The sequence below is a fragment of the Oncorhynchus mykiss genome, chromosome 7 (assembly GCF_057628025.1).
Source record: "Oncorhynchus mykiss isolate SJ-2025 chromosome 7, ASM5762802v1, whole genome shotgun sequence".
In the NCBI taxonomy this organism is placed as follows: Eukaryota; Metazoa; Chordata; class Actinopteri; order Salmoniformes; family Salmonidae; genus Oncorhynchus; species Oncorhynchus mykiss.
The window spans coordinates 70,396,399-70,421,078 of NC_143028.1; the positions used below are offsets into that span (position 1 = coordinate 70,396,399).

Sequence of the window (24,680 nt, forward strand, 5' to 3'; positions counted from 1 at the left end):
GGGAAACAGTCTTCCACCTGATGCCGTTAACTTGAGTAGCACCACATCTGCCTCAGGCACAAATTCATATTGTTCCTATGACCAGAGAAAGTGAAATACTCCTCGATATTAAAATAGACGAGCTGCTAATAATAATTCAAACGCAGGGCTATCGATACACTTGGCTACTCATTCATTGCAGCTGCATCTTGAGTGGAAGTAGAGAGAAGCACGTTTTATGTTTTGTAATAGTGTTGAATAAAAACATTGCTGACAGCCCTGAATAAAACTTAGACATGAACTCAGTCATAAAAACAGCAGCTGTTTGATGTATTCTTTCACAGTCCATGACTCTCTGGTCATGGTGTTAAATGTTATTTAATCTCACATAGACTTTACTGTGGCCAGGGTCGTGGGTAGGTGGGTAGCTGTAGGTAGGCACGGTGATTTGAGCTATCTGATTGGCCAGCACGGTAGGCCCACATGATTTAGCCACAGATCTCCCATTCCACCGGGTCGGCGGAGTTTGTCTTTTCAGACAAATGAAAGGGTACAGAATGGGAACACTGCCGACCCGGTACTACCAACAGAGCAACCCAGAGAAAGAAAAAAGGAGCACAAGCTTTTCTACAGAAATGTTTGGTGATCCACTAAGAATACCTTGAAGATCGTGATCGACCGTTGGGTGACCACTGGATTAGGTGATAGATTACAGCCTGACTAACTGGCCTGAGTGACTCATTAGATCATGTGATAGATTACAGCCTGAGTGACTCATTAGATTCGGTGCTAGATTTTAGCCTGACTGACTGGCCTGAGTGACTCATTAGATTAGGTGATAGATTACAGCCTGAGTGACTCATTAGATTAGGTGATAGATTACAGCCTGAGTGAATCATTAGATTAGGTGATAGATTACAGCCTGAGTGACTCATTAGATTAGGTGATAGATTACAGCCTGAGTGACTCATTAGATTAGGTGATAGATTACAGCCTGAGTGACTCATTAGATTCGGTGATAGATTACAGCCTGAGTGACTCATTAGATTAGGTGATAGATTACAGCCTGAGTGACTCGTTAGATTAGGTGATAGATTACAGCCTGAGTGACTCATTAGATTAGGTAATAGATTACAGCCAGACTGACTGGCCTGAGTGAAGCAATATTTTACAATACGATTCTTTACTGTCCATTTTCATCAACATTATTTTTGAGGCCACCAGTAATAGAACACAAAACAATAGACACTTAGCAATGGTTATTTAACATTTTGGTGGATGACTCTCAACTGACTGTCTTGGTTGCATAGGGAACTGGGCCCAGATCCTGACATGCCCCCAAAGCCTCACATGGTGACCCCTGTTGTCCATCATCCACCATGTGTCCAACGTAAGGACACGCCCCTCAGAAGAACAGGTGAGTCATTTTATAGTTTGTACATTTACTACAAGATTGTTTCCCGTTCTCACTATGGTGTCATCAGGTGACATTGTAAACAACATGCGGTCGACTCCTGACAATGGTTTGGGTCTGCCATGAAAGATGTGCTAAACCAGAGCACAGCAGTGCTCATCTAGGATCACTTTGACCTTTTAGAACATAATTAATCAGATTGCATGGACAGGGATATGATCCTACAGTAGTTCAGCATTCCTACTCTGATAGTTGTTGGGTGAGTTATGTAGTTAGATACATGTTAACACACATATACTGAACACTTATGTAGAGCGAGACAGAGACAGAGTTCAGAGGGGGGAGACACCAAGCCTAGAGGGCAACAGAGAGAAAGAACAAGAGAGTCAATTACTAGACAAAAAGAGAAAGAAAGCATGAAAGAAAGACCAAAAGTTAGTTACATAACTAAAGTATGTGTAAAACAAACCTTTTGTGAGAATGTCAGGCATGTCTGTCTTACTGACTGGGGGGATGAATAACATACGGACATAGTGTGTATGTCATTTTCCGCTTAGAGGAAAACCGTGCGGACGCGGGCAGCCGCCGCTCAGGAGGACTGTGAGCTCTCGTTCTCCTTGGCCGACTTGAGTAAGACATTTAAGCACGTTAATCTTAGCAAGGCTGCCAGCCCAGACGGCATCCCAAGCCGGGACCTCAGAGGATGTGCAGACCAGCTGGCTGGAGTGTTAATGGGCATATTCAAACTCTCCGTATCTCAGTCTGCTGTCCCCACTTGCTTCAAGATGTCCACCATTGTTCCTGTACCCAAGAAAGTGAAGGTAACTGAACTAAATTACTATCGCCCCGTAGCACTGACTTCTGTCTTCATTAAGTGCTTTTCGCATACTGCCCCAACAGATCCACTGATGATGCTATCTCTATTGCACTCCACACTGCCCTCTCCCACCTGAAACAACTATACGAGAATGATGTTCATTGACTACAGCACAGCGTTCAACACCATAGCACCCTCCAGACTCATCACTAAGCTAAGGACCCTGGGACTGAACACTTCCCTCCGAAACTGGATCCTGGACTTCCTGACGGGTCGCCCCCAGGTGGTTGTGGTTGGCAACAACATCTCCGCCACGCTGACCATCGCCACGGGGCTCCTCGGGGGTGCTTGCTTAGTTCCCTCCTGTACTCCCTGTTTACCCACGACTCTGAATCCGCCACCATCATTAAGTTTACTGACGACACAACGGTGGCAGGCCTGATCACTGACGATGATGAGACAGCCTATAGGGAGGAGTTCTGCCAGGACAACAACCTCTCCCTCAACGTCAGCAAGACAAAGGAGTTGATCGTGGACTACAGGAAACGGAGTGCACACCACGCCCCCATTCACATCGACGATGCTGTAGTGGAGAGGGTCGAGAGCTTCCTCTGTGTCCACATGACTAAGGATCTATCATGGTCCACTCACACCAACACAGTCATGAAGAGGGCACAACAACGCCTATTCCCCCTCAGGATGCTGAAAAGATTTTGCATGGGCCCTCAGAACCTCAAAAAGTTCTACAGCTGAACCATTGAGAGCATCTTGACTGGCTGCATCCCCGCCTGGTACTGCTTGGCATCCAACCGTAAGGCTCTACAGAGGGTACTGGAATAGGGAGAGATTGAATATGCCCATTAACACTCCAGCCAGCTGGTCTGCACATCCTCTGAGGTCTGGGCTTGGGATGCCGCACAGCCCATAACTTGGGCCGAGCTCCCTGCCAACCAGGCTCTCTATACCAGGCGGTGTCAGAGGAATGCCCTAAAAATGGTCAGATTCCAGCCATCCAAGTCATAGACTGTTCTCTCTGCTACCACATGGCAATTGCCAACAGGACCCTGAACAACTTCTACCCTCAAGCCATAAGCCTGCTAAATATATTGAACAAAAATGCAACATGCAACAATTTTAAAGATTTTGCTGAGTTACATTTCATATAAAGAAATCAGTCAATTTAAATAAATGAATGAGGCCCTCATCTATGGATTTCACATGACTGGGCAGGGGTCCAGCCGATCAGAATGAGTTTTTCCCCACAAAAGGGCCTTATTACAGACAGAAATACTCCTCAGTTTCATCAGCTGTCCGGATGGCTGGTCTCAGACGATCCCACAGGTGAAGAAGCCGGATATGGAGATCCTGGGCTGGCGTGGTTACACGTGGTCTGTGGTGAAGAAGCCGGATGTGAAGGTCCTGGGCTGGCGTGGTTACACGTGGTCTGTGGTGAAGAAGCCGGATGTGAAGGTCCTGGGCTGGCGTGGTTACACGTGGTCTGTGGTGAAGAAGCCGGATGTGGAGGTCCTGGGCTGGCGTGGTTACACGTGGTCTGTGGTGAAGAAGCCGGATGTGAAGGTCCTGGGCTGGCGTGGCTACACGTGGTCTGTGGTGAAGAAGCCGGATGTGAAGGTCCTGGGCTGGCGTGGTTACACGTGGTCTGTGGTGAAGAAGCCGGATGTGAAGGTCCTGGGCTGGCGTGGTTACACGTGGTCTATGGTGAAGAAGCCGGATGTGGAGGTCCTGGGCTGGTGTAGTTACACGTGGTCTGTGGTGAAGAAGCCAGATGTGGAGGTCCTGGGCTGGTGTAGTTACACGTGGTCTGTGGTGAAGAAGCCGGATGTGAAGGTCCTGGGCTGGCGTGGTTACACATGGTCTATGGTGAAGAAGCCGGATATGGAGGTCCTGGGCTGGCGTGGTTACACGTGGTCTGTGGTGAAGAAGCCGGATGTGGAGGTCCTGGGCTGGCGTGGTTACACGTGGTCTATGGTGAAGAAGCCGGATATGGAGGTCCTGGGCTGGCGTGGTTACACGTGGTCTGTGGTGAAGAAGCCGGATGTGGAGATCCTGGGCTGGCGTGGTTACACGTGGTCTGCAGTTGTGAGGCTGGTCGAACGTACTGTCAAATTGTATAAAACGACATTGGAGGCGGCTTAGGGAACAGAAATTAACATTACATTTTATGGCAACAGCTCTGGTACAGGGGTAGCTATTTTCTATTTTTCTGGGCCTGTAAGTAAGCATTCCACTGTTAGTCTACACCTGTTGTTTATAAAGCATGTGACTATAATACAATTTGATTTGATTAGACGTGATCAGTTGCAAAGATAGTAGGCTTTCCCTCTTTCCATTTCTATGAGTGAGGACTACAGTACTAAGGAGTGGTTCCTACTAACTGTACACTATGTCACCTGAAGTTCAATTACAATGCCATTATTTACCTGTATTACCCTAGCAGCGTTGGCTATTTTGCAGCTACACACCCCTCAGTCATCTGCGTCTTTTGTCTGGGCCAAGCCGCTCGCTGATTGATCATGTAGTTAAGCCTATTGTGCTAGTTGCCAAAATAAACATTAAACTTGAGTTTTTTGTTCTGCCGTGCTGTTAAAGAGCTTTGATAGGGTTTTGTTATGTACTGTAGAGGATTTATGATAAGATAGAACATTATGGATCTGTAGCCATTTTGATTTGCCTAAATTGATTGTGCTCAGCTTTTATGCATTCAGCTGACTGTTTTGTTGTGTACTGTCTAAGGATGTGTTAGAGAAATGTCCTGAATTGGCCAAACTATTAACATCCATTTGTATGTTGTGTCTGTGTGTACGTGCTTGTGTCTGCTCGGGTGTGTGTGTGTGTGTGTGTTCAGCTTCTGATCCCCTCCTGAAGGTGAGAAGTAAACTGAAGAAGCACATCAACTCCAGGCAGAACCCTCTCCAACGCAAGACCAGCACCCCGCCCACAATCAAGCCCAGAATGCCGGATATTCTGGGTACTCCTGCCTTGTTGTGTCCACTGTCTATCAAAAAAGCCTCTCATTTTATTTTCTCTTAGTGTTCCTCCTTCCTGATGCTGTACAGCCCCAGCCGTTTTGCCCCAGCCTAGCACTAACATACCTGGGTTGTATTCATTAATGAGCACAGGGGAAAAAGTAACACGCGTTTCTTATTGATAGAGTTCAGTGTGTCAAATCGGAGTGCCTGTTGTCCGGGCCTCTGGCAGTCTCTATTGGGGTGCCACAGGGTTCAATTCTTGGACCAACTCTCTTCTCTGTATACGTCAATGATGTCGCTCTTGCTGCTGGTGATTCTCTACCTGGTTAAATAAAGGTTAAAAGGTTAAATTAAAAATAAATTTAAAAAATGGCCATGTTCAGGTACACACACAGTTCAATGTATTATCCTGATTGGCTGTCCCTCTCTTCCGTCCTGCAGACTCCTCCCCCAGCAGCAGTACATGTAGCACTCCAGTGTCTGGGTGCAGCTCGCCCAATGACAGCCTTCTCTCGGACAGCCCACTTACTACCGGACTAACCCACGTGGTGAGCCCCTCTCAATCCCCCTCTCTCCTCCCACCCTCTCTCCTCCCACCCCCTCTCTCCTCCCACTCCACTCTCTCCTCCCACTCCACTCTCTCCTCCCACTCCACTCTCTCCTCCCACTCCACTCTTTCCTCCCACTCCCCACTCCCCTCTCTCCTCCAACCCCCTCTCTCCTCCCACCCACCCACCTCTCTCCTCCTCCCACCCCCTCTCTCCTCCCACCCCCCCCTCTCCTCCTCCCACCCCCTCTCTTCTCCCACCACACTATACTCCTCCCACCCCTTCTCTCCTCCCACCCCTTCTCTCCTCCCACCACGCGATTCTCCTCCCACCACGCTATTCTCCTCCCACCCCCTCTCTCCTCCCACCACACTATACTCCTCCCACCACCTCTCTCCTCCCAACACCTCTCTCCTCCCCCCACCTTCTCTCCTCCCCACACCCTCTCTCCTCCCCCAACCTTCTCTCCTCCCAACACCTTCTCTCCTCCCACCACACTATACTCCTCCCACCCCCTTCTCTCCTCCCACCCCCTCTCTCCTCTCACCACACTATACTCCTCCCTCTCTCCTCTCACCACACTATACTCCTCCCACCCCCTCTCTCCTCCCACCCCCTCTCTCCTCCCACCACCTCTCTCCTCCCCCCACCTTCTCTCCTCCCCCCACCTTCTCTCCTCCCCCCACCTTCTCTCCTCCCACCACCTTCTCTCCTCCCACCACCTTATACTCCTCCTACCCCCCTCTCTCCTCCCACCTCCCCTCTCTCCTCCCACCCCTCTCTCCTCCCACCCCCTCTCTCCTCCCACCCCCCTCTCTCCTCCCACCCCCCTCTCTCCTCCCACCACCTTCTCTCCTCCCACCAACCTTTACTCCTCCCACCCCCCTCTCTCCTCCCACCATCTCTCCTCCCATCCCCCTAGATTATAAGTGTTCAATCCCCTGAGTCAATACATGTTAGAATTACCTTTGGCAGCCTTTGGCAGCGATTACAGCTGTGAGTCTTTCTGGGTAAGTCTGAGATTTGCAAACCTGGATTGTACAATATTTTTTTTAAATTCTCAAGCTCTATCAAGTTGGTCTTTGATTATTGCTAGACAACCATTTTCAAGTCTTGCCATAGATTTTAAAGCCGATTTAAGTCAAAACTATAACTAGGCATCATTCAATGTCGTCTTGTTAAGAAAATCCAGTGTATACATGGCCTAATGTTTTAGGTTGTTGTCCTGTTAAAGGTGGATTTGTCTTCCAATGTCAGCAGACTGAACCAGGTTTTCCTGTAGGACTTTACCTGTGTTTAGCTATATTCCTTTTCTTTTTAATCCTAAAAACTCCTCAGTCCTGAACGATTGCAAGCATACAGTACCCATAATATGATGCAGCCACCACCATGCTTGAAAATATGAAGAGTGATACTCAGTGATGTGCTGTGTTGGATTTGCCCCAACATAATGCTTTGTATTCAGGACACACAGTTCATTTCTTTGCACATTACTCTGCTGCTACAACAGCCTCCACTCTTCTGGGAAGGCTTTCCACTAGATGTTGGAACATTGCTGCAGGGACTTGCTTCCGTTCTGCCACAAGAGTATTAGTGAGGTTGGGCCTTGATTTAAGGCGATTAGGCCTGGCTCGCAGTCGGCGTTCCAATTCATCCTGAAGGTGATCGATGGAGTTGAGGTCAGGGCTCTGTGCAGGCCAGTCAAGTTCTTCCACACCGATCTCAACAAACCATTTCTGTATGGACCTCTCTTTGTGCACGGGGGCATTGTCATGCTGAAACAGGAAAGGGACTTCCCCAAACTGTTGCCACAAATTTGGAAGCGCATAATCATCTACAATGACATTGCATGCTGTAGCATTAAGATTTCCCTTCATTTGAGCTAAGGGGCGTAGCCCGAACCATGAAAAACAGCCCCAGACCATTATTTATCCTCCACCAAACTTTACAGTTGGCACTATGCATTGGGGCAGGTAGCGTTTTCCTGCATCCCCCTGGAATTATTTTCCATGGAGGGCCACATTAGAATATATTTTTGCCATCGTGGACCAGAATCATATTACAGGATTATACAACTGTGTTGATATCTATGGAAATCACGTCCAGATATGCTACTTATTTTACTTTTTAACATCAACAGAAATAAACCACATCCATGTTCTCCTTTTTGTAGTATTTTCATTATTATTAAACATGCAATAAACTACACGCAGGGAAAGTACACTGTGCATTCAGCACCACGGACTCTTGTTAACGGGTATGCACAAAAACACAAGAAAGAGAGAGAGCTCAACATTACATTTAAACTACTCAATCAGTGTGAGGAGTGAAGTCTCTGATAGGCACTGACTAGAGCAGTGAAGTCAGGTATAGTTTCTGACGTCACTATGCGCTGGATTGCTGAGAGGTGAGAGTCAGTAAGAGATGATCTGTGCCTTAACTTATATTTCATCACTGAAAATGTCTGTTCACATACATAGGTTGACCCAAACAGTACAAACATCTTCTGAGCATGACTCCTAATCTTTGGAAAGTTTTGTTCATGCTGAGATGCATAGAACCTCGTCAGTGACATTGTTTTGAATAGTTCTCCAATCACTGCAGGTCAGTGGGAGAGTTATCCACATTGAAGATGAAAGGAGAGGAAACCAACAGCATGTCATTTTCCTCAAAACGACGAGAAAACACTGTTAAAAGCACACAGCAGAGATGTATACTTCTCCTGCTGGTCGTCTGATAGGGAACAGACTAGTAGTATCGGAAGGTGCGTGAGATTGTTGGCTTCTACTTGGCGAGTCAGGAGAAGTCATTTTCCCTTGAAGGCTTTAACAAGGCTGTACATCTGATGTGCAAAAAGGCCCTTCCCTTGTAGTTTGGAATTCAGTTCATTCATGAGGGCCATGATGTCCACGGTGAAGACAAAATCAGCCAACCATTCTTTATCTTGCAGTTGAGGGAAATCAACATATTTTTCTTTCATTTGCAAAAACTCATCAATCTCCGACTTCAGGTCCCACACCCTTCTAAGCTCCTTCCCGAAACACAGCCATCTCACATTTGTGTGGTGGGGAGACCTGCATGACCCGACTCTGTCTCTTCCAACAGTGAGACAAACTGCCTGTGGTTTAAAGATTTTGCTCTTATGAAGTTTACCACTTTAGTGACTGTATCCACAACAGGCTCATTTTCAGAACACGTTTGAGAGCACCACCTGATGAAAAATGCAATGCAGGAAATTCATTTTCTGATCTGGGTTCAGCTCAGCTATTTGATCTTGCATCCTTTTCAAAAGGACAATGTTTTTTCCTATCAAGTTTGGGCACCCATCAGTGGTCACACTGGATATATTTTTAAAACTCAGTCCCAGCTTTGCCACACACTTATTAACCTCCTCCAATAAATCTTTGCCTGTCGTTGTGCTCTTCATTGACTGCACCGAAGCTCCTCTGTAATTTAAAAGACTGGTGTTATGCCTCGTAAGAATATCAACAACTGTACCGTGTCATGTGCATCACTGCTCTCATCCAGGGCCAAGGAGAAATAGGAGAAATCCTTTACCTTGTCTTTCAACTGTTGTTCCATATTGTCTGCGATGTCCTCAACACGCCGTGTCACTGTTCGTCTAGACAGGGAAACATTTTCAAACAGCTCTTCCTTCTCAGGGTAAAGTATTGCTGCAGAGTCAATTAAAAACGCTTTAATGAATTCGCCCTCAGCGAATGGTTTGCTATGTTTAGCAATTTAGTGGGACAGTACATAGCTAGCTCTCGCAATTCCATCTGCTGAATGCAGTTTTGTGAAATGTCCTTGCTGCTTTTGCAACTGAGAAAGGCACTCTTTAGATGCCCACCGCTCAGAAGACATATTCCTATGTTTCTCTGTCTGCTTCGTCTGGAAGTGTCGGGACAAGTTGTAGTCTTTCACGACAGCGATGCTCTCTTTGCACACAAAGCACACAGCTTTCCCTGATACCTCAATAAATATATATGTAGATGTCCAGTCTTGCTGGAACACCCTACATTCATTGTCTGTTTTCCTTTTCTTTCAAACCTTTGAAAAACTTTTTTTTGCGCAAATTCTAGCAGCTACTATTTGTAACTGTGACGTGTGTATCTCAAATTCTACATGTCATCTGAGCATGATTCCGCGGTCCGTACTGAATCAGGTCGCAGGCCGCACACAGCCCCACACACAGCCCCACACACAGCCCCACACACAGCCCCTTTGCCCTGGTCTCATCCCATCGCTGCAGCTTCCGTATGGACTCGGGACAGGCGAAGGTCGGGAGCCATGCTTCCTCTGAAACACGATCCCGCCAAGCCGAACTGCTTCTTGACACACTGCTCGCTTAACCCAGAAACCGTCTGCACCAATGTGTTGGAGGAAACACCGTACAGCTGGCGACCGAAGTCAGCGTGCTGCCACAAGGAGTTGCAAGAGCACGATGTGACAAGGACATCCTGGCTGGCCAAACCCTCCCCTAACCCTGATGACGCTGGGCCAAACCCTCCCCTAACCCTGACGACGCTGGGCCAAACCCTCCCCTAACCCTGACGACGCTGGGCCAAACCCTCCCCTAACCCTGACGACGCTGGGCCAAACCCTCCCCTAATCCTGACGACGCTGGGCTAATCCTGACCCTGACGACGCTGGGCCAAACCTAACCCTGACGACGCTGGGCCAAACCCTCCCCTAACCCTGACGACGCTGGGCCAAACCCTCCCCTAACCCTGACGACGCTGGGCCAAACCCTCCCCTAACCCTGACGACGCTGGGCCAAACCCTCCCCTAATCCTGACGACGCTGGGCCAAACCCTCCCCTAACCCTGACGACGCTGGGCCAAACCCTCCCCTAACCCTCCCCTAACCCTGACGACGCTGGGCCAATTGTGCACCGCCTCATGGGTCTCCCAATCGCGGCTGGCTGCGACACAGCCTGGGATCAAACCCAGATCTGTAGTGATGCCTCTAGCACTGCGATACAGTGACTTAGACCGCTGTGCCACTCGGGAGGCCCTCCTCCACCAAACTTTACAGTTGCCACTATGCATTCTCCAAACTCAGATTCGTCCGTCGTACTGCCAGATGGTGAAGCATGATTCGTCACTCCAGAGAATGTTTCCACTGCTCCAGAGCCCAATGGTGGCGAGCTTTACACCACTCCAGCCGACACTTGGCATTGCACATGGTGATCTTAAACTTGTGGAACCCATTTCATGAAGCTCCCAATGAACTGTTATTTTGCTGACATGCTCCCAGAGGCAGTTTGGAGCTCGGTAGTGAGTGTTGCAACCGAGGACAGACGATTTGGAGATTGCATGGCTGTGTGCTCTATGTTATACACCTGTCAGCAACGGGTGTGGCTGAAATAGCTGAATCCACTAATTCGAAGGGGTATCCACATACTTTTGTATATAGTATATGTATTAATTGAATAAGGGCTGATTGAATAACATGGCAGTGGTGTACAGTTGTCCATCTCTCTCTCTCTCTCTCTCTTCAACAGGCCTGTTTAAAACATTTGGCCACCTGCTGTACTGTACCATGAATATTAGATTAGTGTTCAACTGACGTGTCCTTTTCAGTTTCCAATATTTTTCACCACTCAGATTTCAGCAAACTGATGCTTTTTTCTGCTCTTATACTTATACTAAAGGAATGAAACAGTCAATCTATTCTAACAGACATTGAAACATTGAGGACTGAACTTTGATAACCCGACAGTTAGTAGTTGACTGCACACTACCTACTGGAATTGAATCAAGTTTAAATTACTATAGTTTTTTGAGTTAACACTACTCAATTGATTTAGTGTGTTTAGCAGTTATGTTTGAATGTTTTGTGTTTTCCGGACCTGCCTCCCTCCTTCAGGCTCAGAGGTTGCTACTCCAGGATGGTACGCTGGCCCACTTCATGGTGCCCTGCTCCACCGCCCTGCCGAGCATCAGCACCGGGCTTCCTGGCCATGGTGATTGGGAAACGGGTAGTTATCAGAGGGTGGCCAGGGTACTGCCCCAGGTCTACCTGCCCATGGAGAGACACAGTGCTGCCCACCATCACCTCCAGCCCATGTTCATCCTGGAGCCCTCAGGACTGCTGCATACACAGCTAGTCACTGGTGAGACACACACAGATATACATACACACACACACACACACACACCTGTAGTCATCCTGGAGCCCTCAGGACTGCTGCATACACAGCTAGTCACTGGTGAGACACACACAGATATACATACACACAGACACACACCTATAGTCATCCTGGAGCCCTCAGGACTGCTGCATGCACAGCTAATCAAACAAACACAGAGCGACACTGCCCTCTATTGACCATTTGACTGAATGCCACTTACTTCATCCACTCATCAAACTGATCTATTTCCTGGTTACCCAGACTCATCAAACTGATCTATTTCCTGGTTACCCAGACTCATCAAACTGATCTATTTCCTGGTTACCCAGACTCATCAAACTGATCTATTTCCTGGTTACCCAGACTCATCAAACCGATCTATTTCCTGGTTACCCAGACTCATCAAACTGATCTATTTCCTGGTTACCCAGACTCATCAAACTGATCTATTTCCTGGTTACTGAGACTCATCAACCTGATCTATTTCCTGGTTATCCAGACTCATCAAACTGATCTATTTCCTGGTTACCCAGACTCATCAAACGGATCTATTTCATGGTTACCCAGACTCATCAAATTGATCTATTTCATGGTTACCCAGACTCATCAAAGCCTAGTAGTTAGCGCGTTGGGCCAGTAACCGAGTGATTGCTGGATCAAATCCCCGAGCTGACAATGTAAAAATATGTAATTCTGCCCCTGAACAATTAATCAATCAAATGTATTTGTAAAGCCCTTCTTACATCAGCTGATGTCACAAAGTGCTGTACAGAAACCCAGCATAAATCCGCAAACAGCAAGTAATGCGGGTGTACAAGGCAGTTAAACCACTGTTCCCCAAGCGGCTGTCATTTTAAATAAGAATTTGTTCTTAACTGACTTGCCTAGATAAATAAAAAACATTCCCACAACAGTCTACTTCCTCTCTAGTAATTTTCTTAATTTTTTTGTCAAACATGATGATCCTGATGTCTGTCTCTCTCCCTCTCCCTCTCTCTCTCTCTCTCTCTCTCTCTCTCTCTCCTTCTCTCCCTTTCTTTTTCTCTCTCTCTCTCTCCCCCCCCTCTCCCCTTCTCTCTTGCTCACTCTCCCCTTTCTATCTCTCTCTCTCTCTCTCCCCCTTTCTCTCTCTCCCTCCCTCTTACTCTCTTTCACTCTCTCTCTCCCTCCCTCTATCCCTCTCTCTTCCCCTTCACTTTCTTTCTCCCCACCTCTCTCTTCCTCCAGTGCGAGGTCTGAACCCAGGCCTTATCCAGTACCCCTCCTCCAGGCTGGAAGGACTGGCCAGCTTGGGCCCCCACAGGCCCCTGGGTCGGACCCGGTCTGAGCCCCCACTGCCCTCTCACCAGCAGCACCAGCTACTGCAGCAGAACCACAAACTGCTGCTGGAGAGACTCAAACAAAACACACACCTGGACCAGGTGAGAAGGAGCACAGATTGGACACACTCACACAGCTTGGGAATTGTCGAGCAACATGCTCATGTGCACGCACGCATGCACGCACACACACACACACACACACACACAGACACATACCTTGGGAATTTTCAAGCATCACACACACACACACACACATACCTTGGGAATTTTCAAGCATCACACAGACACACACACACACACACACACACACACACACACACACAGTACAATACATACTGCATAATAGTACTAGTGAGACATGAAGAAGAAGAGTGAAGACTAATACATGATGACCTTTGATCCTGTGAGAAGCCTCGTCTCACACAGATCTCCTCGGAGGACATGGACCCAGAGGATATCAGGTTAGGGGAGGAGGATGAATACCAGAGAAGTAGACAGAGTGGAACCAGCAGCTCTGAGTCAATGTGGGACACAGAGTATACATCCTCACGAGACAGCCATGGGGAACATATCAGGAAATACACACCTCTGGTGAATCAGGTACACGATCTCACATGTATGCACACATGCATACACGCACGCACGCACACACACACACACACACACACACACCTGTATCAGAGGAGCTATAGGAGGACAGGCTCGTTGTAATGGCTGTAATGGAATGAATTGAACGGTATCAAAGATATGGAAACCACGTTTGACTATGTTCCATTTAGTCCATTCCGCCATTACATTGAGCCCATCTTCCTATAGCTCCACCCACCAGCCTCCTCTGATATGCATGCATGCGGACGCACACACACTTACAACACACCTGAAGCGCTACCTAGGTCATACAGAAAATTATTCAATTAGTCCCACTTCCGACTACAGCTTCAGTTCAGACCAACTGTTTGGCTCACCAATAGAGGGCACCATAGAATCACAGCTCAATAGCTCAGCTCTTAGTTGCCTGTTTTATGTCATTGCTAAAGTAATGGGTAAACAAATAAACAAACAAAATAATAATACTCATCTTTTTTCTCTCTCTCTCTGTTCTGCCATTCCTCTCCCTTTCTCCTTCTATTCCTCTCCCTTTCTCCCTCCATTCCTCTCCCTTTCTCCCTCCATTCCTCTCCCTTTCTCCCTCCATTCCTCTCCCTTTCTCCCTCCATTCCTCTCCCTTTCTCCCTCTATTCCTCTCCCTTTCTCCCTCCATTCCTCTCCCTTTCTCCCTCCATTCCTCTCCCTCTCTCCCTCCATTCCTCTCCCTTTCTCCCTCCATTCCTCTCCCTTTCTCCCTCCATACCTCTCCCTTTCTCCCTCCATTCCTCCCTGCTTCTCCCTCCATTCCTCTCCCTTTCTCCCTCCATTCCTCCCTGCTTCTCCCTCCATTCCTCTCCCTTTCGCCCTCCATTCCTCTCCCTTTCTCTCTCCATTCCTCTCCCTTTCTCACTCTATTCCTCTCCCTTTCTCTCTCCATTCCTCTCCCTTTCTCCCTCCATTCCTCTCCCTTTCTCCCTCCATTCCTCTCCCTTTCTCCCTCCATTCCTCTCCCTTTCTCACTCTATTCCTCTCCCTTTCTCTCTCCATTCCTCTCCCTTTCTCCCTCCATTCCTCTCCCTTTCTCCCTCCATTCCTCTCCCTTTCTCCCTCCATTCCTCTCCCTTTCTCCCTCTATTCCTCTCCCTTTCTCCCTCTATTCCTCTCCCTTTCTCCCTCCATTCCTCTCCCTGCTTCTCCCTCCATTCCTCTCCCTTTCTCCCTCCATTCCTCCCTGCTTCTCCCTCCATTCCTCTCTGCTTCTCCCTCCATTCCTCTCCCTTTCTCCCTCCATTCCTCTCTGCTTCTCCCTCTATTCCTCTCCCTTTCTCCCTCCATTCCTCTCCCTTTCTCTATCCATTCCTATCCCTTTCTCCCTCCATTCATCTCCCTTTCTCCCTCCATTCCTCTCCCTTTCTCCCTCCATTCTTCTCCCTTTCTCCCTCCATTCCTCCCCCTTTCTCCCTCCATTCCTCTCCCCTTCTCCCTCCATTCCTCTCCCCTTCTCCCTCCATTCCTCTCCCCTTCTCCCTCCATTCCTCCCCCTTCTCCCTCCATTCCTCCCCCCTTCTCCCTCCATTCCTCTCCCTTTCTCCCTTTCTCACTCTTCCTCTCCCTTTCTCCCTCCATTCCTCCCTGCTTCTCCCTCCATTCCTCTCCCTTTCTCCCTCCATTCATCTCCCTTTCTCCCTCCATTCCTCCCTGCTTCTCCCTCCATTCCTCTCCCCTTCTCCCTCCATTCCTCTCCCTTTCTCCCTCCATTCCTCTCCCTTTCTCCCTCCATTCCTCTCCCTTTCTCCCTTTCTCACTCTTCCTCTCCCTTTCTCACTCCATTCCTCCCTGCTTCTCCCTCCATTCCTCTCCCTTTCTCCCTCCATTCCTCTCCCCTTCTCCCTCCATTCCTCTCCCTTTCTCCCTCGATTCCTCTCCCTTTCTCCCTCGATTCCTCTCCCTTTCTCCCTCCATTCCTCTCCCTTTCTCCCTCCATTCCTCTCCCTTTGTCCCTCCATTCCTCTCCCTTTGTCACTCTATTCCTCTCCCTTTGTCACTCTATTCCTCTCCCTTTGTCACTCTATTCCTCTCCCTTTGTCACTCTATTCCTCTCCCTTTCTCCCTCCATTCCTCTCCCTTTCTCCCTCCATTCCTCTCCCTTTCTCCCTCCATCCCTCTCCCCTTCTCCCTCCATCCCTCTCCCCTTCTCCCTCCATTCCTCTCCCTTTCTCCCTCCATTCCTCTCCCTTTCTCCCTCCATTCCTCTCCCTTTCTCCCTCCATTCCTCTCCCTTTCTCCCTCCATTCCTCTCCCTTTCTCCCTCCATTCCTCTCCCTTTCTCCCTCCATTCCTCTCCCTTTCTCCCTCCATTCCTCTCCCTTTCTCCCTCTATTCCGCTCCCTTTCTCCCTCCATTCCTCTCCCTTTCTCCCTCCATTCCTCTCCCCTTCTCCCTCCATTCCTCTCCCCTTCTCCCTCCATTCCTCTCCCTTTCTCCCTCCATTCCTCCCTGCTTCTCCCTCCATTCCTCCCTGCTTCTCCCTCCATTCCTCCCTGCTTCTCCCTCCATTCCTCTCTGCTTCTCCCTCCATTCCTCTCCCTGTCTCCCTCCATTCCTCTCCCTGTCTCCCTCCATTCTCTCCCCGTCTCCCTCCATTCTTTCCCTTTCTCCCTCCATTCCTCTCCCTTTCTCCCTCCATTCCTCTCCCTTTCTCCCTCCATTCCTCTCCCTTTCTCCCTCCATTCCTCTCCCTTTCTCCCTCCATTCCTCCCTGCTTCTCCCTCCATTCATCTCCCTTTCTCCCTCCATTCCTCTCCCTTTCTCCCTCCCTCTCGTCCCCCCTTTTCTTTCCCCATCTTCTCCACTCTCTCTCCCTCCCTCCCTCCCTCCCCCTCCAGTCATTCCATTGGGAGCAGTCCAGGCACCTTCAGGTCCTGACAGAAAGGCACAGACAGGTGACCTACCTGGACCCCCTGGGTGTGCCTGTGGTTCTTGGCCCTTCCCACCGCCCCCTTGGCCGCGCAAAGTCCTCCCCTGCCTCCACCTCTCTTCCCCCTCCTCCACAGCCCACAGACACCCCGCTGTCTCTGGCCAGCACTGGTCCAGAGACCCCCACCAAGCTACGATTCACCACTGGTGAGACAGACTTGGGGAGTGCTGTACACAATGTTTTATGTTGTATCACATGGTCAGTTTACTATATATTCAGCTCTATGTCCCGTCTATAGAATTACATATTATAACTTCATTTAATAGGATCGCTGACTGGCTGGTTATCTGGCTGGCTGGCTGTCTGGCTGGCTCACTGTCAGACTGGCTGTCTGGCTGTCTGACTGGCTGGCTGTCTAACTGGCAGCCTGTTTGACTGGCTGTCTGGCTGTCTGACTGTCTGTCTGGCTGCTTGTCTGGCTGACTGTCTTTCTACCTATTTCGTATGGGTATCTAAACCACAGAGTGTGTGTGTGTGTGTGTGTGTGTGTGTGTGTGTGTGTGTGTGTGTAGGTCTGGTGTATGACTCTCAGATGCTAAAGCACCAGTGCACCTGTGGCGACAACAGCCGACACCCAGAGCATGCTGGGAGAATCCATAGCATCTGGTCCAGATTGCAAGAAAGTGGCCTCAGGAACCAGTGTGAGGTGTGTGTGTGTATATATATATATATATAGATATATAGTATTTGTGTGTTATATTCTGATATATTATACCAGTGTTTCTCAATTTCTGGTCTGTGGACCGGTGCCGGTCCCTGAGATGGTTTACTGACACCTGATCTAGAAAACCCAGAACTAGAATCTGACCTAATTGTGTCATCGCATGAAGAAAAAAAAGATACTAAAACGAGGAGCGGAAGCAGGGCGGTAGCTCCAGCCCTCTTTCGCTACAAGACTCAGGCAAGTCTATGGGCCAAATGTCCCTTCCCCTTCCGAATTTAGAAAGATGCGCACGCACGCTAAATCGTGATTTGTTCAAATAACCAGTGACGAAAAACCTGTGCACCAGATAGATAGTCATCGCATCCCACAGTCTTTTGACAGATGTTACGATACTATTTGTGTCCACGAGAGATCAACTGACACTTAGTAAACTCTACAGTGCTACTTTGTTCAAAGATGATGGGCCAATTTCTAACGTCTACTATGATCACTACTGTCACATAGAGTTAAGCTAACATTGCATCTACCATCTAACCAACTGTGTGAGTGTCTGTTATTTTGTGTGTGTGTGTGTGTGTGTGTGTGTGTGTGTGCGCACCACAGTCAGTTGAGTGGTGTGTGTGCGTGTGTCCATCCATGTGTGTATGTGTGTGTGTTAAAGATACAGTTTAATGAAGAGTGTGTGTTTGCTGCTGTAGTGTATCCGTAGCAGGAAGGCCTCTCTGGAGGAGCTTCAGTCTGTCCACTCCGAGAAGCACGTCCTGCTGTATGGCACCAACCTACTCCATCGTCTCAAACTGGACAACCGCAAGCTGGCTGGTGTGACACACACACACACACTCATCTTCACTCACTGACACATACAGTACACACACTCAAACCAACACAGCTCTGATAACACTCACACTCACTTGGGCAATAGCCAAAAATCTGTATTTTTGAACACTCATAATCACATACATGGACCTATACACATGCATGGATCATTTGTGACCGACCGCCTCGATTCGGTCTTACATTTTAAATGCACATTTTTACTTTGGATAAAAGTAGAGACTCAGTAAACAACCAAAGATTTCAAGACTTAAAGTGGTACAATTAGTAGCCTACAATAAGGAAAAACTCCAGGTAAAAATACACTTAATCTAGTCCTTTGCCTATACCCTAATCTGACTTTGGTTCAGGTCATGTTGTTCTTTATTTGTCACATGCACAGGATACAGGTGTAAACGGTACAGTGAAATGGTTACCTGGTTACCTGTATAGTAGCAATATAAAAAACAGAAAGTGTCCAGATAAAAATATTGTATAATTATTAGATGATTCTTACCCAGACACACTGGTCTAAACTGATGGGTCATGTGAAAGAAATACTATAACCATCCCCCAGACACATCTGGCTAACCTGATTGGTCGTGGAATCATCTGGCAAGTTTTTTGTTTAGACATGCAGCTAGCTAGCTCTAGCTATCTAAACAATGAACCATAATCCCAACCCATAGCTACAGTACAAACAGATTGTCATTAGCTAGCCACCATCCATGAAATGCTGTAGAATGAATCTGCAGGTAGCTAAAACTAACCAACTTGATTCAATTACACAGATCGTACATGGGAACGTTAGCTAGCGAGCCGGCAAGCTAACATTTGCTAGCTAGCTAACAGTAAGCTTCAACTTGCAATGAAAACGACTTTCTGACTAAATGTGAAACCTATAATATCTGAAAATGTAGTTAGACTCTTACCTGTATACATGGATGAACGCTTCACGGCAGACAAGGAACCAATCTAACTAAGTCGTCCTGTGGCTTTTCCGTTTTGTTTGTCACTACAGCTTGTTTGGCCCGTTGTGTCAAGTCACGCCGGTTCACACTGGCCGTGTGCAGAAAGTAGTCCATCACAACTTTTTCCCAATGATCTTTGTTGATTGTGCCTGCTAAATCCAGGGCAGCAATGTTGTTTAGAGCAGTAGCAACACTTTTGCTACATTATATCTTTCAAAAAAGCCACGAGAGGAAGGATTATCTACACATACTGAGCAGCTCATGTTATAGACAGAAGCATGCTACAGGGCAGACCAATCTGAACTAATCTCTTGGCATGTCCAGCCCATCCATTATCTCAACCAATCATGGCTAGCGGGAAGGTTCCCATCTTTTTCCATAGCTAAACCAACTAAGCTCTTAAATTAAAAATGTTATTCGTATTTACAGATGGCATTCAAGTGTGTTATTAAAGCACGTTAAAGTTATCTTATCTTTCTCTTGCAGGGATCTTATCTCAAAGGATGCGTGTGATGCTACGATGTGGAGGAGTTGGGGTGAGTTACTCAAAAGTACACACACACATACACAACACACACACACACTTACTGTACACAGGCACACAGCTCAACAGACCTTGTAATGCAAAATCAAAGATTGTGAAATCTTTCCACTTATCTAATCACATTACAAAATGGCAAACATTACATGCTTGATTATGCCTCATTACACAATTAAGCTAATAGGACTACAAATTATGGAGGATGTTGTTGTTGGCAGGGACTTGGTCGAAACGCCAAATAGATATCAAAGACAAAGAAAAGGTGAGAGATGAGAGAGAGAACGAGGGAGAGAGACAGGGAGAGAGAACGAGGGGGAGAGACAGGGAGAAAGAGGGAGAGAGGTGGACTTTATGGACACCAAAGAAGAGGATGAGGCAGGGATGAGTTGAAGAGGAATAAGAGAAAGGGGGGGGGGGGATTAGGAAGAAGTAGGCTTGTAATGGTGTTGATAAGGTCACAGTTGTAAATGATAACTTTTTCTCAACTAGCCTACCTGGTTAAAAAAAGGTGAAATAAATAAAAATAAGGAAGGAGAAAATGCGGACATTAAAGAAGACGAAGAGGAGATGAGAGGAGGAGGAAGGAGTTGAGAGAAACAGGGAGAAAATGAAAGTGGAGGAGGAGAGGATGGTTTGTATCAAAGAAGGAGAAAATATTTGCAGACACAGAAGAAGATGAAGAAGAGATGAGTGGATGAGGAAGAAGATGAGGGAGAATAGGAGGAGGAGAGGAGAAGGAAGGGGCTTTGTATAGTGTTGATAAGGCGCCTGATCTGTCTGGATTTCCGGCTCTTGGCTCCTCTGGTCAGGCACACTGATTGGAACAAGATGGCCAAGACGGTGATAAAAGAAATTCCTCTGATTTCATTGTTCCGTTGTGCCAAACCGCCAGAAATGTGGAGTTTTGAAACATGGAATAACAAAGGGAGAGAGAGAGAGAGAGAGGATCTGAGAACAGGAATACTTTACTACCCCCTTTACACCAGCAGTAAGTCAATGTTGTGGTGATTAGTGTGGGTAAATGTTACCCTTGCCAAATCCTTCCCCCTGGCTCCCAATAAGTCATGATACTCTTCATTTGGTTGGAATAAACAGTAGACTTTGGAATCTTTCCTACAACCTGTCACAACCTGTCACCTCGCTATTCCAATGGGTGACTTCCTCTTTACTCATTGGTCTGACACCAACTTGTAAATTATGCCCATGTTTCTCCCTGTGGTTATAATTTTTATCCCATCCCCTGACGTAACTTCTTGGTTTTGCGTGATTGACAGGTGGACAATGATACGATCTGGAACGAGATGCACACATCAACGGCGTCTCGCTTGGCAGCAGGCAGCGTGACGGAGCTTGCACTCAGGGTGGCACAAGGAGAGCTGAAGGTGAGACCGCCAATCGCAACCCCCTGTCCGAGCCGTAACTCAGCTGATCAGAATTGTCAATCCCGTAACATACATTAATACACATTGAAGCATACTGTATAGTCCTTTCTCTTCATGGTTTATTGAATTTATGAATTTCACAAGAAATTTGAATTTAATATGGCTATATAAAAACCTTTCAATGTCACCTGTATTCAACTAATATAAGTGAAATCGTAAGATTTATTCAGAGAAAGCCAGAGTCAGTGTTAAAGTTTCTATTCCATCCTCACAGAATGGCTTTGCAGTGGTGAGGCCCCCTGGACATCATGCAGCCCACTCTACCCCCTTGTAAGTACTGCACCACACACAGACACACACAGACACACACAGACACACACAGACACACACAGACACACACAGACACACACAGACACACACACACAGACACACACACACAGACACACACACACACACACACACACACACACACACACACACACAGAAACAGGAGGTCTCTAAAATAATTTCAAAGGGTTCCCTACACATGAAAAGTACCTTTCAGGTGTGTGTTATGTGTGTGAATGTGTGTTACTTGCCCAAGGCTAACAGCAATCTACTTGTACCCGCGCTGCTCAATTCATGCCCAGCTTTCAGGACATTGTGCTGTCAGCCTATAGCACCACCTCTAAGTGTGTGCATGTGTGTGTGTGTACTCAGCAGTGCCTGTCAGTAGTTATTTATGTGTCGATAATGACTCTGGAGGAGAAGAGTTGGACAGCAGATATGATCTACAATTTAGTTCACAGTCACCGAGTTTATAGCTTCTGCTGTCAGCACCGCTATTTCCCATCATTCATACTTTGCAACCCTACATTCTGGTACTGTCCAGCCATACCGTGCCTAAACATGAGTGCATGTTCAGTGAAACACAGCATGTTTGACCCATTGGCACTAATGTCTTCACATCACCTAGTTTGTGTATAGTGAGAACGGCCTCACATTATCATGGAGATATCTCCTGGAGACCTTTCACTTAAAAAAAGCCTTGACTTTACATCGGGTGTCTATGGTGTCATTATGGGAACATATTCTCATAAGTATTCCTATGTCCCCACATGTGTCTCTCTCCAAAGGGGTTTCTGCTTCTTCAACTCTGTGGCCATCGCAGCCAAGCAGCTCCAGCACAAACTCGGCGTCAGCAAGATCCTCATCGTGGACTGGGTGAGAGACGGCCGCTGTCACTGGTCCCCACATGGGATCTAAACACAGACACACACACGTGCTCACTTTAACACCATTATTGACCATAAACTTGGTGTCAGCATTCACACCGATGTCTGCTTTCCACATGAGTCAGACCTGCCACGAGTCTGGGCCTAGGCGCGCACACACACACACACACACACACACACACGTACACACACACACACACACGTACACACAACTTATAAGGACAAGTAATTGTATGTATTTTAGTGTGCACTAAAAGGGATTATGCAAACATTAAGGTCAAGTAATGGACTAGTTTAGTATACTACAGAATTAAGAGTCTGACTGCCCCTTGACCTTTCTCACCAATGTTCAGGATGTTCACCATGGGAACGGTACCCAGTCGGTCTTCTACAACGACCCCAGCGTGCTGTACATCTCCCTGCATCGCTATGACAACGGCAAATTCTTCCCCGGTAGCGGGGACCCAGCTGAGGTATATTAGGTTGTACTATCCACCACCGTATACATCATGCTCTCCTATTGGTAGATGGAACTGTCCATCAAATACATGATCGGTGTGACCATTTGGAAAAGAAAATGTCTGAGCAAGCACCGAACAGATTGGGTCGGCCCACTAGTCTGAAAACCCCTTCAGCATCTGTTACCACCCACCAAATACCACACCATCCACCTTCATTTTCCCATTCTCACAAAACTGTGAGGATGAAAAAGTGGATGTTTTCACATAACCTTCATCATGAGGGGATGGTCCAAATGAGGCTGTTCTGGCTTGGATGTGGCTTTGCCTTAAATGGCCCCTCGACCTCCACTGAGCTGTGTGGTAAACCTCTGTAGTCTCTGTGTCCCTCCACTACAGCACCATGTACCAATATAACACACTAGGGGGTAGCGGTGATGTCACCATAGCACCATGTACCAATATAACACACTAGGGGGTAGCGGTGATGTCACCATAGCACCATGTACCAATATAACACACTAGGGGGTAGCGGTGATGTCACCACAGAACCATGTACTAATATAGCACACTAGGGGGTAGCGGTGATGTCACCTTAGCATCATGTACCTATATAACACACTAGGGGGTAGCATGATGTGACCAGGGGTACTACACATAAACATCAGGGTATCCCTAATCCACTCCAGCATCTTTTAAACATGAGGGGAAAGACAGAAAGGGAAATAAAAGAGGAAAAATGAAGAAAAGGAATGAAGAAGAGAAGAACAATAGAGTGATGGATAGAGCGTGTGTGTGTGCGTGTGTGTGTGTGTGCGTGTGTATGTGTGTGTGAGAGTGACTAGTTGGCAGTGTATGGCGGAGCGCATGTGTTTTGAATTTACCCTGTGGACATCCAGTCCACCGAGAGACATTCTGCGATGCACATCATCACACACACACAAAGGAAATGACCACGGTTTGTTGCCAATAGGGTGTCACTCAGTCCTCACTCTCTTCTCACCATGACATTGAGTGATGTTGGAGAGGTTTTCAAAAGCTAAATAGCCACCCTAAATAGCTACAGTAAATAGCTAAATAGCTACAGTAAATAGCTACAGTAAATAGCTACAGTAAATAGCTAAATAGCTACAGTAAATAGCTAAATAGCGACAGTAAATAGCTAAATAGCTACAGTAAATAGCTAAATAGCTATAGTAAATAGCTACAGTAAATAGCTAAATAGCTATAGTAAATAGCGACAGTAAATAGCTACAGTAAATAGCTAATTAGCTACAGTAAATAGCTAATTAGCCACAGTAAATAGCCACTAGCAGGACTAAAAAGAGAGGCAGGCATTTTAAGGCCTACTCTTAAGACCAGTGGCTCAACTATTCTCCCACCCCATTAATGTGAGGTCAAATCAGGTTGTGCCTGGCATTTGGTGAAATGTACTCTCTCGTGACAGACGTTAACATTTGGTTCTGGGTGCTGAGTTTTGGTGAAATATAGCTAGATACTAAATATCGACAAGTGCCAACTCAAGAAAATATGTCTCTGTAGTGTGTTAAAACTGGGACATATTCTGGGTGTAGTTTTGTGATTTATGAGCAGATTTGACAAATTGTATCAAAAATAAAAATTGTTGAGTTGATGGAGGCGTTGAATTAATGTCCAGCCGTCTTTCATTTGGAAATTGTAATCACTCCCTTATGTCATTGAAATGTGACACAGCTTTTCCTCAATGGCACAAATGTGCATTTTGAAACTATGGTGCTGATTGTGTGTGAACATTTGATGCAAAATATCTCACGACCCTCCCTCAGCTCTCAGCATAACTTTCAATGAAGTAAGATGTTAACATGATCACTATGAACATTAATGAAT

At 47.1% G+C, this 24,680-nt stretch overlaps 1 protein-coding gene across 3 annotated transcripts in view; it reads left to right on the plus strand.

Moving 5' to 3' along the window:
- Positions 1-24,680, plus strand: part of LOC110528499 (histone deacetylase 7) — a 73,657-nt gene that overhangs the window by 35,818 nt on the left and 13,159 nt on the right. For all 3 annotated transcript variants that reach the window (XM_090241870.1, XM_090241869.1, XM_036984083.2), the window contains 14 exons: positions 1,290-1,396; positions 5,077-5,199; positions 5,642-5,748; positions 11,620-11,866; positions 13,112-13,305; positions 13,618-13,806; positions 16,680-16,917; positions 17,284-17,417; positions 18,134-18,254; positions 19,706-19,755; positions 21,035-21,142; positions 21,417-21,472; positions 22,258-22,345; positions 22,710-22,829. In XM_090241870.1, the coding sequence (XP_090097996.1) occupies positions 1,290-1,396; positions 5,077-5,199; positions 5,642-5,748; positions 11,620-11,866; positions 13,112-13,305; positions 13,618-13,806; positions 16,680-16,917; positions 17,284-17,417; positions 18,134-18,254; positions 19,706-19,755; positions 21,035-21,142; positions 21,417-21,472; positions 22,258-22,345; positions 22,710-22,829 (1,882 nt within the window). The remainder of the gene's footprint in view (positions 1-1,289; positions 1,397-5,076; positions 5,200-5,641; positions 5,749-11,619; positions 11,867-13,111; positions 13,306-13,617; positions 13,807-16,679; positions 16,918-17,283; positions 17,418-18,133; positions 18,255-19,705; positions 19,756-21,034; positions 21,143-21,416; positions 21,473-22,257; positions 22,346-22,709; positions 22,830-24,680) is intronic.